Source organism: Gastrolobium bilobum, unplaced genomic scaffold, assembly GCF_033153095.1.
Source record: "Gastrolobium bilobum isolate Gb01-03AN ecotype WA unplaced genomic scaffold, APGP_CSIRO_Gbil_v1 utg7242, whole genome shotgun sequence".
NCBI classification, from domain to species: Eukaryota; Viridiplantae; Streptophyta; class Magnoliopsida; order Fabales; family Fabaceae; genus Gastrolobium; species Gastrolobium bilobum.
Window position 1 is genome coordinate 27,043 of NW_026898428.1, and position 16,522 is coordinate 43,564.

The window sequence follows — 16,522 nt, forward strand, 5'->3', positions numbered from 1 at the left end:
ACTTACACACACGCAAAGTATGTATACAAGGGTGATTTGAGATAAAAGATTCATTGACTTTAATGTGAGATCGAATTGAACTAAAATTTTAAACTGTAAATTATCCGTTTTAACTTTAATTTTTTTTAAAAAAAAAATGAGGGAGAACCCATGATGAGGTGTTACTTGGGAGAAGCTCACAAGAGACTTCAACAGATGGAGCTCAATGTCTGATCACGCACACTCATACTGTATATTCCGTAACTCTACCAAATTAGTTTTTTCGAGAAGAGAACTTACCTACTCAATTTTTAAGCATTTAAAAATTCACATTTTTATTTATTTTTTCGTAAAATTGTAAACAATAAACATTTCATTATGGTTTTTCTTTCTTCCAACTAAATACAACGCTATTTGTTCATACCAAAAAAAAAAATACAACGCTATTTATAAAGGAAGAAAAGATAAAAAAGCATATATCTCTCCGATAGTAATGAACTTAATAGATTTCTTTCTTTTTAATCAAAATAACCATGCACACAGCACATTCCATCTTCTTCTTTTTTGGCATATCTTTTTTAAAAAATAAAAAATAACCATACTATTTATGCATTAAAAATAAGCATTTTAATATTCTATACAATTCTTGAATGAAAATGATATGTACCCTCACAACGGAAACCATCCCAATTTTATAACATGTATATAAAAAAAGAAAAAAGAGAGGACATAATTAGAATTTACCTTTTTCTTTTCCTCTTTTAAAAACCGTAAATCCTAGCCCCTTTTTTTATAAGGAATATTACTCTCATGTTACATGAGAGTAGTTCTCTCATGCTATAGAGAGAATCCAAGTAATATCCACCATTAAAAAACAAAACAAAAAAAAGAGGGGGAGCAATTTTCGAAGTGAGAGAACATGAGATAACTATCTTATGTAAAATGAGAGTAGTATTTCTCTTCTTTTATTTTAGTTTGAGATTTTAAATTAATCTAGGGTTCGCTTTTTCTGCAGTTACTACAAATAAGTTATCTGCAGTAAGCCAATACGACGTCGTTTTGGGACAAAAATCATGGTGTTTTTGTAATTTTCGTCGGGACAGAAATCATGGTATTTTTGTAATTTTCGTCGTTTTGGGACAGAAATCGTGGTGTTTTTGTAATTTTAATTTATTTTAGGGTTATAATAGTCTTTATGTTTATAATTTTTTAAGATTTCTGTAAATCCCGACCGCTTCAAGAATCAATGACTATCCCCACATACTAACACGAGACTTTTCAGTGTGCTTTTTTCTCACTCACACACTTCCTGGAAAACTTCCCAGGAGGTCACCCATCCCAGAATTGCTCCAAGTCAAGCACGCTTAACTGTGGAGTTCTTTCGATCCGGGCTACCGAAAAGCAGATGCATCTTGTTAGCATAGGTAGTACCAATTAATTCTTATAAGCTGCTTAACTGTGGAGTTCTTCTGATCCGGGCTACCGAAAAGCAGATGCATCTTATTAGCATAGGTAGTACCAATTAATTCTTATAAGCTATCACAAACTGTGTAGTCTCATACCTGCACAGTATTTGGAATCCCTCTCTTTCGGGTGTTGATTCGATTCATTCATGCATGTAACCCCCCGCTGGAAGCCTGTCAGGAGCCGCTCCTTGTCCGTGCCTCTTTGCTCCGGCGATCACTCCCCGCCCTCGTCAGCGCTCCAGATGTTACATGCCCACCAGCTTCCGCCTGGTTCGTCCTCGAACCACACCGTACTGTTGGATGAGAGGTCCTGCTCTGATACCACTTGTAACGCCCGACCGCTTCAAGAATCAATGACTATCCCCACATACTAACACGAGACTTTTCAGTGTGTTTTTTCCTCACTCGCACACTTCCTGGGAAAACTTCCCAGGAGGTCACCCATCCCAGAATTGCTCCAAGTCAAGCACGCTTAACTGTGGAGTTCTTCCGATCCGGGCTACCGAAAAGCAGATGCATCTTATTAGCATAGGTAGTACCAATTAATTCTTATAATTAAGCTATCCCAAACTGTGCAATCTCATACCTGCACAGTCTTTGGAATCCCTCTCTTTCGGGTGTTGATTCGATTCATTCATGCATGTAACCCCCCGCTGGAAGCCTTTCAGGAGCCGCTCCTTGTCCGTGCCTCTTTGCACCGGCGTTCACTCCCCGTCCTCGTCAGCGCTCCAGATGTTACAATTTCAATATCAAAACGACGTCGTTTTGAAAAAAATGCAGATAACTTATCTGCAGAAACATTTTTCCCATTAACCTATTATAATACAACCTTACTTCTTTGTTAGGAAGTTTTAATTGGGAAAATAACATATAAACATATTGATATGTTCGGTACTAATAATTTTAAGAGATATTAATAAAAAATTATTAAATTACTAAAATTTAAAGTTTAAGCGTGAATATAGTCAAAATTCAAACTTTAATAGGTAAATTGCAAAAAAATCTAAAGTTGAAACGGATAAATTGTAATTTGGTATCACATAAATTATACAACTACCTTGCTGTGATGCTTTAAACATAAGAAATTATTAAAAAAGAATACATTTTTAATTTATATAATAGTTATCAATGAAAATATTATGATTCAAGGATGAAAAGGATTAAAAGAAAAAATGGTTTAAATAAGATTTTATTTCTAATAAGTTTCATTAATTTGAATATTTATTTTATATTTTTAAATATTTTTTTCTATTTTTTTCGTTTATTTTATTTTTGGCCCTTACTGCTAAGATATTAGTAATCTTGTATATTTTTATAATTCATTTAATTTCTAGTCCTTATGATTTTTATTTATTATACCGTTGGTCCGTATTATCTATGAAATATTGGTTCTATAGTTTTTATTTATTAAAATATTCATTTTTGAAGAACCATAACTCACATAAATAAAAATATAATGATTAGAGTACCAAAAAATATTTACATATATATACATATAATGATTACTATAAAAATACAAAAAATAAAATTCAAATAAATGAAAAATTATAAAAACCAATAATCTTATGTCTAAACTACTTTATCCCAGTACTGGAGGACTTCTCTAATGCGGCATAAATTCATCGAGGATTGCGCTATGAAGCAACCCTGAAGGAGTGACTGAGCCAGTACAAACAGAGGTACCATATCAAATAACTACTCCTAATTTCTAGACTGTGACATTGCTACTACAAGTAGAGGTACTATCAAATAACTCCTAAACAACTACAAGTAGAGGTACTATCAAATAACTCCTAAACAGGGACTCTGCTATTACAAGTAGTAGAGGTATTATGGCTGCAAGTGCAGACTGATACTGAGTCACTTGGATTTTAATACAGTACTTGCTGCCAGACACTCTTAATTGCAAGAAACAGAGTAGCAATGGGGAGTTAATTCTTCTGAGAACGAAACGGAATGGAAATTTTGATGATACAAAAAGCTTTTGTCCCAGTCCCACCACCATTTGGTACTTGGCAGAATTGCAGAGCTATTTTCAGTGTGCTTGTCGTCTTCTTCTTTCTTCTTCCTCTTCTTAGAACCCCCAAGAATTCCAATCAAACCATGATGCTTGCTAAGTTGCCTACAATTTCAGCTTCATGACAAATGCTTCTAAAACCACTGTTCTTCGCTTCGATAGTAAATTCGCTATACGAGAATAATCATTATTTTCCACACGTATATGGCACATATGAGAATTATGCACATTTGTAACTTCAAGGTTTGAACATTGAAGCAGTCCTAATAGTTATATGTTTTCTATTCAACGTTTACTTTTTATCCATGTTTCCTTTAGGACTTCACAAAATAAAAATATTTCCTAATCCTATGTTTCGTTGCTTTGCTTTGTTTAACGTATCTATATTTATTTTCGTTATAATGTTAAGTTTATGTTTTAATTTAAGCGCTATTTCAACGAGTTAATTCAGTATACTATAACTACAGTTATTTCCACATCCTGAATTAGGTAAAACAATGAATACTGCTTTTACTAGGGATGAATATTGATAACATATTGAGTGAACTCATCGAATATTCATGTATCTAATAATGTGGTATAGATGACACGCTAATTAAAGTGCTGGTGCCTTTTTTTTTTCCCACTAAAAATGCAGAATGACCGAAAAAGTTCAGTTGATGATCGTTAAGCTTAAGAAGACAGCAATGTACTAAATAATCATTCAGTGCCGAAAATTTTATTCCTCAATTCGAAAGTATGGTTGGTTAGTGTCCTTATTTTCCTTAATCTTACTTGACCGAGCAATGCTATTTCCATGAGTTGGAGGAGTGAGAATGAGTGGAATGATCCACCCTGTCAATAAAAACAGGAGTTAGAAGCATCCTGAGTAGAGCCCACTGACAATGTAGGAAGCAGCTCACGCAGGAGGTAGCATAAGAATAAAGAAAAGGACAACGATGCAGGAGGATTTTCTCCTGAAAGCTTGGTAGGGGAAACAACCAAATCTCTGGAAACTGCTCCCATTATCGTAAAAAAAATGAACATACTTCAGATTCGGGCATTGGACCCTCCCTCCCTCACGGTATAGAGGAATCGAATGAAGGATGGAATATTGAAGAAAAAAAAATTATAATCCTATAGAGACTTTCTATAACAATTGTTTTCACTTTCGATTTCCTATCAAAGCACCAAAAGATAGTCAAAACGGAAATTATTTTCTTCACAACTCAATTGACCCATCTCAAGTTGTATGTGAAGCAGTAAAATTGTTTCGTGAAAGATTACCACGACACTTGTCATAAAAAGGAAAACAACAGAATACTTGTCAGTCCAAAACAAAGAAATCAAACTAGATGTGTGAAAGCTTGCATAATCAGAAGGGCGAATCTAACTCAACATATTGATTTGTTCTTGCCTGAAAGTAGTAGAGACAAGAGAATTTCACAGGTTTGTACTATCAAAAGCTAGTCAGGTCAGTCATGCTGCGTCAACCAACTGTCGCGAAAATAATAAAACTGGGGAAGACAACATTTCCGAGTTAATGGATAACAAGAACAGAGGACCAAAGGATATACCTTGTACAGGAAGTGTAGACTTCTCACTCAAAATGTATTTTGTGCAATAATATCGTTAGTATCAAGTTCTGCCATCTACATCAAAGCCAGCACCAGTCCAGCCAGGACCTGAAGATCTACCCTTGGGCACAGCACCAATTCCCTTTCCTTTTACTTGCAGGTTGACTTTCTTTTTACTTCTTCCTTCGCCTTCATTAGGAGGCTGTTGACTAGGTCCATTTGTCACTGCAACTTTCTGACCATTACTTTGGTTGGGAACACTCTCGGCCGATCCCCCACTTGATTCCCTTGCATTGGGAACAGAGGAACCATCTTGCGTTGTACTATCCTGAGAAGAGCTTCCTGATCTCCCATCCTAACAAAATTCAAGTGCATAATTTTAGCATTTACAGGTGTAAAATGAATATGGATATGCAAGAGCATGTATACTGGGGCTAGCATCATGCATCTGACACACTCAAACAAATTATGCAGGATAGTCTAAATGTAGAATCAACAATATAGCGAAACTGTGAAATAAATGGACAATATTTTCAGTAGGGAAGCCAGAAAAAGCCAGCAGATTTTCATTTTTCAAACAACCTAATTTCACAATCCCAAAAAGTTTAATTAGGAATTCCAAATACTTAAGTGGAATATTATCAGTTTCCTAGCAGGATGCCTTATAGATGAAGCTCACAAGATAGAGTTATAAGTTCCAACAACAGTTGAGTCATTAAGGCACTTGCTCGGGAATGTGCCTACTGCACAATAAGGGATGCAGAGCATACACCCCAGAATTATGTTGGGCTTCCTCTTTCAATGCTAAGACCAAGCCCATTGAGGGGTTTCTTAAAACCCTAAACCCTAGATTCTTGAACCTTCCCACCTCTTCTATATATTCATTAGTTGTGGGTGGAGGCTAGGTTAGATGATTTGAGAGACTCTTGAGTGACACTTGAGAGATTTGTAAGTAAAGCTTTGAGCTTTGCATTTGAGAGACCTCTAGAGAGAGTTTCAGTGAAACATCTCTAGGAAAATTTGACTATCACCATTGTTGGAGAGGTTGAGTGAACCACTACTTTGGTGAAGCTTGATTCTTTGTACCAATTATTATCATAGTGGACGTTTGAACTGGACTAGGTCCCATGAATTTTTACTTCTTCACATTGAAGAAGGTTTTCCCACGTTAAAATCTGTTTATTCTCTCTCTCCTCTGTGTTTTTTCGTTTTTCCGCTGCACCGGCCGACCAGTGGATACATGCCGACTTCTGATTGAAGAGCCGAGCTTCTGATTGAAGAGCCGAGCTCTTAGCTCGACGTTTGACTTCCGCAAAGGCTTCAGAGCCGAGTTGAGGAAACCGAGTTCCCAACAAATTAGATGCATAGTTTAGAAGCTACCATTAAATATATAAAGCTAATATTGATTAATACAGTGAGAAAAACATACATGATAGAGATTAGTTGATGCACGACTTGGATTCAAAGCTTCCAATCGTCTTTTTAATTCCTCCAGCCGAGAAAACTGAGAGCTACCACTCTCTTGAACCTACATAAGATTATTGGTATCAAACAACCAGCTAAAAAGTAGTATTATATCTTCATTTAACAATTTTTTACCAGATTGCTCAAGTCTTCACATAGCTTTTGCTTTGTTGCTTCCTCATCCGTAACTAATTTTGATGCTGCTTCCCACGCCTGCAGTACAAACATTCAAGATATCAACAACATTTGAAAACGTACTTAGCGATACATTTTAGTAGATCAAATCTCCTACCCTCATCCATAACTTAGCGATACATTTTAGTAGATCAAATCTCCTACACTCATCCATATAAGTTATGCTCTAGACAGCATTTATTAATATGGCATCCATAGTGATTTTTGGTGTTTAGCTTCATAATTTGAACATAAGACTGCGAGAAGAGCAAAAGAATAACCAGTCAATTCAATTTTTGTTCAAAAAATTCATGGTTCAGAAATCTTATTTTTAATTAATAAAGTCTTCCTCTTTCAACAAACACAGAGAAAATTAAAGGGGGAAAACCATTTCCGTAAAATTAAGTAAAACTTTCTGTTATTCACTACGATCAAATGAGTTTCTTATCACAATTCACAAATTTACATGCGCTTGATGGGTATGTGAAGAACCTTGGGATACACCACCCCAAAAGCTAGCTCAAAGGGTGAGAGTGCCCAAGGCCTTATAAACTCCACATTAGTTGCACATCTAACCAATGTGGGACTATATATCTCAACACTCCCCCTCACACAAGAGCCCATTGGGCTTGAAGAGTGGACAATGCAACAGGCCCAGCCTACCTGTGTTAAGAAACGCCACAAGAAAAAGTGGGGGGCGGCGAGGCTCTGATACCATGTGAAGAACCTTGGGATACACCACCCCAAAAGCTAGCTCAAAGAGTGAGAGTGCCCAAGGCCTTATAAACTCCACATTAGTTGCACATCTAACCAATGTGGGACTATATATCTCAACAGGGTAAAATGCTTCAAAAATGTTATCTCCAATTTTTGTGACCATTATTGAGTAAGAGTATATTTTCATTCACTGCTTTAACTTTTAATTCTAGAAGCCTATTCAGTTCATATGAAGATGAATGTGCACAGTGTGCCAGCAAGTCAAAATTGCTATTATTCATATCAACATAAAAATAAATCTACCCTTTGAATAATTCATTCAAGCAGTAAATAGTCCTCAAAAGAGTTTATTAAATTATATTTCCTAATTATCTATTCCAGCAACTTTGTTGAGCTGATATAAACTCAAGATCTGAAGTCACACAGTAAGCAGTACAGCAGGTAGTGGCACTTCATAATGCAGTAGATAGCAGTAGCACCAATACCACTAAAATATTGATATTACGAAAACAGCAGGAGAAAATCAAAGTAATATACCTTCCGTGCCTGTTCCTCCTTTAGCTTGGCCACACGAATTCTCTCTGTTGATTCCTCTATTTTCTTTCTCAAAAGTTCAAGGGCTTAAAATATGCATCACGTATAAAGTAAAGCAAAGTCATTTCACTATAACAACCAGGGAACAACAACCTGTTGAGAATGTGCTTCCTTCTCATTTAATACAACCATTTTAAATTTATGCCAAAAGGAGCAACATGATATATAGAAACCTGCTTTTTTTGGCCCAGCTGTAAGTTTCACCTCCAGGTTAAGATTTGCAAGCTCACGCTCCACATCACGTATTTTAGAATAGTTTTCTTGAATGTATCTGAGAAAAAAAAGCGTGGGGGAGGGGGGGAGATTAAGATGATTGAGTCCAGCTACTTGATTGTCTACAAAAACTATTCAATGACAATAAACAGAAGCCTCTTTCTAGATTGCAGGCAATCAGATGCATGTTGCATTCTTCAATCTTCATTGATCACTTCATGCAATATGGAGAAAAGGGATTAAGGGACATTCAGAACTACCCAGGATCATGCTTTTAACAATAGAGCATTTATTTACCGGTTTCTATTATTCATAAGATTAATTGCTCAAATCCCAAAAGTATTAGTTCGATAATAGAGAAACTAAGGATATTCCTCTTCCTCGATCTCAACCAACTGATTGGCTTTAAACCCAAAACATAGTTCTAACTTCATTATCTATATACTTCATACTAAATTACAAGTTTAGCACAGTGAAATCACACCAAGATTTTTCGTTTTTCTTTTTTGAAAAAAGAAAAAGAAAAAACCAATTTCCAAATTCCAAGGTATACACAAGTTCCACCACTACCTACTTTGTAGTATATCGATGAAATGGATCCTCTCATGTGAAAAAGTGGTCATATTATTTGATCACAACCACTCATTGATGATGAGATAAGAGAGAGAAAAATGTATAATTTTTAAATGAGTGATTGTGATCAAATAACATGACCACATGACCACTTTTTCACATGAGATGATCAATTCCCTTCCACTGGTGCTTTAAGTTTAATGAATATCATAATTCATAAAAAATATTATTTCTTCATTCCTTCCTCATCCCAATTGAATCTCTCACAATCATGGACCTTAAAACATCCACACTATCATCCCAACAAAGAATATCCGCTTGCAGTCATCTCCTAGGTTCGTATAGGTACCGATGCCAACTCTACGTCTTACATTGCAACGAGAATTGTAAAGAACCTTGGGATACACCACCCCAAAAGCTAGCTCAAGGGGTGGGAGTGCCCAAGGCCTTAAAAAGGCCATATTAGTTGCCCATCTAATCAATGTGGGACTATATATCTCAACACGCCGGCCCATTTTTGGTTTACCTTTTTGTGTTTTTTATTTATTTATTTTAATTCCACTTTTTAAAGCGGAGGACGGTGAGGCTCTGATACCATGTAAAGAACCTTGGGATACACACCCCAAAAGCTAGCTCAAGGGGTAGGAGTGCCCAAGGCCTTATAAAGACCATATTAGTTGCTTATCTAATCAATGTGGGACTATATATCTCAACAAGAATCATAGGATTACACAATTTCATTCTAAAGTCTCCAATTTCTTCTTCGAAAGAAAAAAACCTCCAAATCTACATGAAAATTATATACAGAAAATCCATACATTATCCAATTTGATTTCAAATTAGAATAAAATGACCTAAATTCAAACAATGCTACAAGTGTAACCGCGTAATAACAGTTAAAAATGGAGCACAAACTCAATGGCAGATCCGAATGAACAAAAATAGAGAGAGAATTTACTTCTGTAATTGAAGTTGCTCGGCTTCAATGATCTGCAACAAGAAGAAGAAAAACAATGAAAAATCAAGTAATGATAGATTCGGGAGCGAAGAAGAGGAAAAAGGAAATAGGAATGAAGCGAACCTTCTCGGTGTAGCTGATAACAGGAGCTTCTATAGGGAGACCATCGGGTCCGATCTCAGGGCGAAATGAAGCGTTCGAAGCCATTTAGGAATCCGATCGCTGGCATTACACAACTCCGTCGTGTGCCACCGCAAGGACCGTCACCTCCGGGATTGTGATTTCCGAGCAGCGGCTTCAAACCCACCCGGTTAGACCGTCTCCACCGACGTCCGGTTCAAAAAATAACAGCGGTTTGAAGGTTTGAACCCAAAGCTAAAATGGCCAGCGTGATGGTGTTATGGTTATAGTATAGTTATCATGATTGGACCATTTAGTCCTTTTCCGTAAGCGACTCGTTTCCACATGCCTACCACGTTAGCCAAAATCACATATCGACGGATCGACTCAGAAGGAAAAGGACGATTCAGTCCTTTACATAATTTCATTATATTATAATTAGGGAGAATAGCTTCTCCTGCTACTCTAGAAGTCTATTCTCCGACCTATGACTAGAGGTGGCAAAGTGGACGGCTCTCTCCGTCTCGTTCTATCCCTCCAAAAAATGAGTCAGCCCGTCCCGCCCCGCTTTTGAAAGTGGACTGAAAAACTCAGCCTGCTCCGCCCCGGCCAGCCCCGCTTTTAAGATGGGTTAAAAAACTCAGCCCGCCCCGTTTGGCGGGTTAGCCCGCCACGCCGAACCCGTTTTGCCGACTCTACTTATGACACATTGTTTTTTTTATAATTTTTATTTATTTTTTAAATTAATATACAGTGGGATCTATTAAAAATTTATGTGGACTGGAAAAAAAAATTCCCATGAAAGGAGAAGAACAAAGCACTTATAATTATTGTATATTTTTATTTTTTGTACTTTAAGAGGCTGTTTGACACTGTTTTTTTAAGTTAGAGCTATTTTTAAAGTAAAGGTAAAAAAAATTAAAAATAAAGCTACAGGCTATTTGACAATTATATAAAAAATTAATTTAAAAGTTACTTAAAAACTATTCACTTCAAAAAAAAAGTATATATTTCAAAAAAAAATTGATACAACTTAAAAAAAGTTTTTTTTTAGAAATTTTTGGCTTTTCACTTTAAAAAAAATTATTATAAGAATTTTTGTAAATATTTATTTGACTTAACTTCTATTTATAAAAAGAAGAGAAATTAAAAAAAGAAACTTCCCTAACAAACTTTAAACATGCCGTGGAATTCATTAAAAAGGAACTAGATATTAATATGGGTTTTGTGAGATAAAGTATCTTTTTTTGGGTTTACGAAAAAATAAAAGATATTTTGAAAAAAGAATATACAAGAAAGAAATCACATCAGGTCTATTATAAGTAGTGACATTTATAAGGGAAAGAAAAAAGAATGACAGAATTCTTATTTTCAAAATGAAACTGAAGAATCAAAACAGCAATTTAAACAATGAGTAGTGACATTTATAAAGTAGATCATATACAAACCTTCTAGACGTATATATTATACCTTTACGAAATTGGGTTGATCCCATATACTAATTATGCCTTTCCGAGCAGCCTCATCTGATGGCCATAGTCTGATCTGATCATACGAGAGAATGCAACCAAAGTCTTTAGCAATTTATAAAGCAGCAAATTGAGCTGACTTGTATGGCTCGTCAATTAAGCTGATGGAACCATAATGAAATGTTTTAGCCAGTGATCAATATCATGATTATTTTGACTTAAACCAAAGGTCTTCTACGGCTCATCACATTATTATTACTTTTTAATTAATTACATAAATATTTGTGTCACACAATCAATTATTCTATATATAAATGAGTGATGTGTCCAAGTACTCCCTAAAAAAATGAAGGATGTGTCGCGTAAACAAAGTCTACACAAGTCTCTTTCAAATATATATATATATATATATATATATATATATAAAAATCACTTTAGATAAGATTATCTACAGCTATCCCAAAAACTACGTCATTTTGATTAATGAAAGATTTTTCTGTAATTTTAGGTGAATTAATAAGAGTATATATATATATATATATGTGTGTGTGTGTGTGTGTGTGTGTGTGTGTGTGTGTGGGGGGGGGGGGGGTAAAAATTTCTACAGCCACTTTAGATAAGATTATCTACAGTTACCACAAAAATTACGTCGTTTTGATTAATGAAGGGTGTTTCGGTAATTTTAGGTGATTTGATGAAGGTTGTTTTCGTAATTTTGTTTATTTTTTACCATATACATTTTATTAAAACATCCTTCACTAATTGGCCTAAAATTACAGAAAAATCCTTCATTAATCAAAACGGCGTAGTTTTTGGATAGCTGTAGATAAATTTATCTAAAGTGACTTTAAAAATGTTTACCCCACATATATATATATATATATATATATATATGTTTTCGTAATTTTATTTATTTTTTTATCATATACATTTTACTACAACACCCTTCATTAATTCACCTAAAATTACAGAAAAAACCCTTCATTAATCAAAACGACGTAGTTTTTGGATAGTTGTAGAAAACTTCATCTAAAGTGGCTGTAGAAATATTTTTCTATATATATATAGTTTTAATGTTTCTATAGTGAATATAAATAAGTTATTAACATTCACTCCTAAAACGATGTCGTTTTGAGTTGAAAAATTAAAAATTATAATGAGAAAGGCTATTATAACCCTGAAATAAATTATAATTATAAAAATACATTGACTTTCATCCAAAAATAACATCATTTTGGATTTAATGTAGATAATTTATCTACATTATCTGCAAAAAAGTTTAACCCTGTATGTATATACGTAAGGTTTATAAGTATCTTGTAACAGAAAATATGTCATGCAGTGGAAACAAACCATACAGATATATATATATATATATAATTCATTTTTTTTAAGTTACTTTAGATAATTTTGTCTAATGTTCACGAAATGACATTGTTTTGAGGCAAAAATCATGGTGTGTTTGTAATTTTAATTTATTTCATGATTACAATAGTCTTTATCATTCTAATTTTTTAATATTTCAACTTCAAAATGACGTTGTTTCGATAAACATCAGGCAAAAGTTATATAAATAACATTAGATAACTTTATATTTTTTCATATATATATATGAAAAATATTTCTACAGCCATTTTAGATAAGGTTATCTACAGCTACCATTTATAACTATTTCTACTGATAGTACATAGTTATAACATTAAAGTTGTTTTTTTTCTCTTTCTATGTCAGCAGACAATTTCTGAAAAGTGATTGAAGATAAACAAAAAAAAAAGTAACTTTAATATTATAACTATGTACTACCGGTAGTAGATAGTTATAAAGGGTAGCTGTAGATAACCTTATCTAAAATGGCTGTAGAAATATTTTCCCTATATATATATATATATATATGGGATTTATATTTCTGCAATTGTAGTATACGTGCAGCAGTCAAATACTTGCCATATATATACGTGAGTGCATTAAATGCGTAGAATCATAATCACAAAAAAGATGAAAGCTTTAAATGTGGGGAATCTTAACCATACACTTGTCATTGCTGTAAAGCGATTGCAAAAATGATTTTACCTATATATATATATATATATATATATATATATATATATAGAGAGAGAGAGAGAGAGAGAGCGACACCAATGTCAAATTTGAAGTTTGACACCTCGTCTCAGAGCCGTTAGATCAAAAAATATCAATGATGTCACATGCTTACAAATCAGAGTCGTTGATCTTTTTTGATATAACGCCTCTGAGATGAGGTGTCAAATTTGAAGTTTGACACCTCATTTGAGAGCCGTTAAATCAAAAAAATCAATTGTGTCACATGCTTACAAATCATAGTCGTTGATCTTTTTTTATCTAATGCCTCTCAGATTAGATGTCAAATTTTGAATTTGACACTGGTGTCAAATTTTGAATTTGACACTGGTGTCAAATTTTAAATTTTACACCTCATCTGACAGCCGTTAGATCAAAAAAGATCAATGACTCTGATTTGCAAGCATGTGACACCATTGATCTTTTCTGATCTAACGGCTGTCAGATGAGGTGTCAAATTTGAAATTTGACACTGGTTTCAAATGATCCTACCTCATATATATATATATGGAAATGCATTTGTCATGTTACATGACAAATGAATAGTTGTTATATTAGAAAAAAGACAAGTTATATAATATTAAAGAAAATGATACAGAACATTATTCAATGAATTGGTCATATTTTTTTTAATATAACAACTATTCATTTGTAATGTAACATGACAAATGCATTTTTCATATATATATGAGGTAAATATTTCTACAGCCACTATAGATAAGGTTATCTACAGCTACTCTTTATAACTATATTTTACCGGTAGTACATAGTTATAACATTAAAGTTACTTTTTCTCTCTTCAGTCACTTTTCAAAACCTGTCTGTTGACGTGGAGAGAGAAAAAAAAGTAACTTTAATCTTGTAACTATGTACTATCGGTAGTACATAGTTATAAAAAGCAGTTGTAGATAACCTTATCTAAAGTGACTTTAGAAATATCTTTTCCTATATGTGTGTGTGTATAGGGCTTATCGTTTTTCAAGCTGCTTGAGGCAATTTTATCTCCGGCTACTAAATCATACTCGTACAAGGATGAATCAATGGTGATAAAGGAAGAGAGATAAAAAAGAAATCATAACCATTTAAAGGTGAATCAATTAATATAAGGAAATAAATAAATAAAACGACATAGTTTTGGGGTGGCCGGAGATAAACTTATCTTAAGTTGGCGGAGAAATATTTTTCCTATATATATATATATATATAGGGGTTTAGATTTCTACAGCTATTGTACGTGCAACAATCAAATATTTGCCCTAATATACTTGAAAGCATTAAATGTGGGGAATCATAACCATACAAAAGATGAAAGCATTAAATGTGGCGAATCATAACCATACGCATGTAGTCGCTGTACATAAAGAGGCTGCAGAAATAATTTTACCATATATATTAGGGTTGGCAAAACGGGCCAACCCGACCCAACCCGCATTCAACCCGAAAAAAACGAATCGGGTTAGGGTTAGCTCGAAAAAAATCGAGTCAGAAAACCCAACCCAACCCGACCCGAGTCGGGTTAGGGTTGGCTCGCGGGTTGGATAAAAAATATGGCTCGTGGGTTGGCTTGAAAAAATAGCTCGCGAGTTGGCTCGAAAATTGGCTCGCGGTTTGGCTCTAAAATTGCTAACGAGTTGGCTCGTTTTCAGCCTATTTAAATGACCCTGTAGTATTAATGCACCTACTATGTGGCTTCCATTAGCTTAAACAAAGTGTTGCAAAATGATAAATAAAATCAAAATATTTTAATTTCAAATTTTCTTCACAACAAATTTGCATCAACATTCAGAAACAATCAGAACCACTTGCTACCAAGTGGGTAAGATATTTGAACCAAACAGAGCCAGCACAGTCTAACAATATAAAAATGGCATAGATGTGAGAAGAATAGGGACTTAGGTTTAGAGAAGGAAGAAAAATGATGATAACATGTGTGGATTTTGTCCATTTTTGTATATTATATTTTGTATTTTTTTATATAAAAAAAAAACTCAACCCGCGAGCTGGCTCGTTTGATCCGCGGGTTGACTCGTTTTTTCATGGGTTGAAACGAGTCGGGTTGGCTCGGGTTGGCAGCTCGTTTTTGCCAACCCAACCTGGCTCATTTTTGGCGGGTTACGAGTCAACCCGACCGGTTGGCTCGTTTTTGCCAACCCTAATATATATATAGGGTTTATTTTTTCTGCAGTAAGCCCAATACGACGTCGTTTTGAGGCAAAAATCATGGTGTTTTTGTAATTTTAATTTATTTCAGGTTAATATAGTTTTATAATTATAATTTTCTAATCTTTTGATCCCAAAACGATGTCGTTTTGGAAGAAAATGCAGATAACTTATCTGCATTAACTGCAGAAATATTTTTCTGGTATATATATATATATAGAGGTAGGATCCTTTGATACCGGTGTCAAATTTAAAGTTTGACACCTCATCTGAGAGCCGTTAGATCGAAAAAGATCAACGACTCTAATTTGTAAGCATGTGATACCATTGATCTTTTTCGATCTAACGGCTCTCAGATGAGGTATTAAACTTTAAATTTGATATCGGTATCAAAGGATCCTACCCTATATATATATATATATATATATATATATATATATATATATATATATATATATATAAGGCTTATCGTTTCTCAAGCTGCTTGACATAATTTTATCTCCGGCTACTAAATCATGATCGTACAAAGATGAATCAATGGTGATAAAGGAAGAGAGAGAGAGAAAAAGGGAATCATAACCATTCAAAGGTGAATCAATTAATATAAGAAAATAAATAAACAAAACGACGTAGTTTTGGAGTGGCTAGAGATAAAATTATCTCAAGTTGTCGGAGATATATTTTTTTCATATATATATATATATATATATATATATATATATATATATATATATATATATATATATATATATATGGGCATAATTCTTTAACACTGGTGTAAAAAAAAGGGTCATTAGATCAAGGCAGATCAATGGTGTCACATGCTTACGAATTAGAGTCGTTAGATCAAGACAATACGAGGTGTCAAACTTTTAATTTGTTTGACATTAGTGTCAAATGACTGTGTGTGTATATATATATATATATTTTTTTTCTCTCTTTTTTTTGTAATAATATATATATTT

General features: G+C 34.0%; 1 protein-coding gene across 3 annotated transcripts; it reads right to left on the reverse strand.

Moving 5' to 3' along the window:
- Positions 1-3,040: 3,040 nt before the first annotated feature.
- On the reverse strand, positions 3,041-10,169 carry LOC133316250 (uncharacterized). 3 transcript variants are annotated; one of them, XR_009752179.1, is made up of 8 exons: positions 9,835-10,169; positions 9,712-9,743; positions 8,141-8,238; positions 7,911-7,993; positions 6,618-6,695; positions 6,448-6,546; positions 5,019-5,373; positions 3,041-3,567 (listed from the first exon to the last, which is right to left on the reverse strand). XR_009752179.1 is itself a non-coding variant. In XM_061517977.1 (7 exons), the coding sequence occupies exons 1-7, from the start codon at positions 9,916-9,918 to the stop codon at positions 5,080-5,082; spliced, it is 768 nt and encodes a 255-aa protein (XP_061373961.1). In that variant the 5' UTR covers positions 9,919-10,168; the 3' UTR covers positions 4,668-5,079. The 3 variants fall into 3 exon arrangements, 1 of the variants encoding a protein (XP_061373961.1); XR_009752180.1 differs by lacking the exon at positions 3,041-3,567 and adding an exon at positions 4,668-4,858; XM_061517977.1 differs by lacking the exon at positions 3,041-3,567 and having other exon boundaries at positions 4,668-5,373; positions 9,835-10,168.
- Between the last annotated feature and the right edge of the window lie 6,353 nt (positions 10,170-16,522).

Excerpts from the sequence above, each read along its gene's own strand:
- LOC133316250 (XM_061517977.1), bottom strand. The coding sequence starts at position 9,918 with ATGGCTTCGAACGCTTCATTTCGCCCTGAGATCGGACCCGATGGTCTC. Across the intron at positions 8,239-9,711 it reads GAGCAACTTCAATTACAGAA|ATACATTCAAGAAAACTATT; the intron begins GTAAATTCTCTC and ends TTTTTTTCTCAG. Across the intron at positions 7,994-8,140 it reads AGCTGGGCCAAAAAAAGCAG|CCCTTGAACTTTTGAGAAAG; the intron begins GTTTCTATATAT and ends GCATATTTTAAG.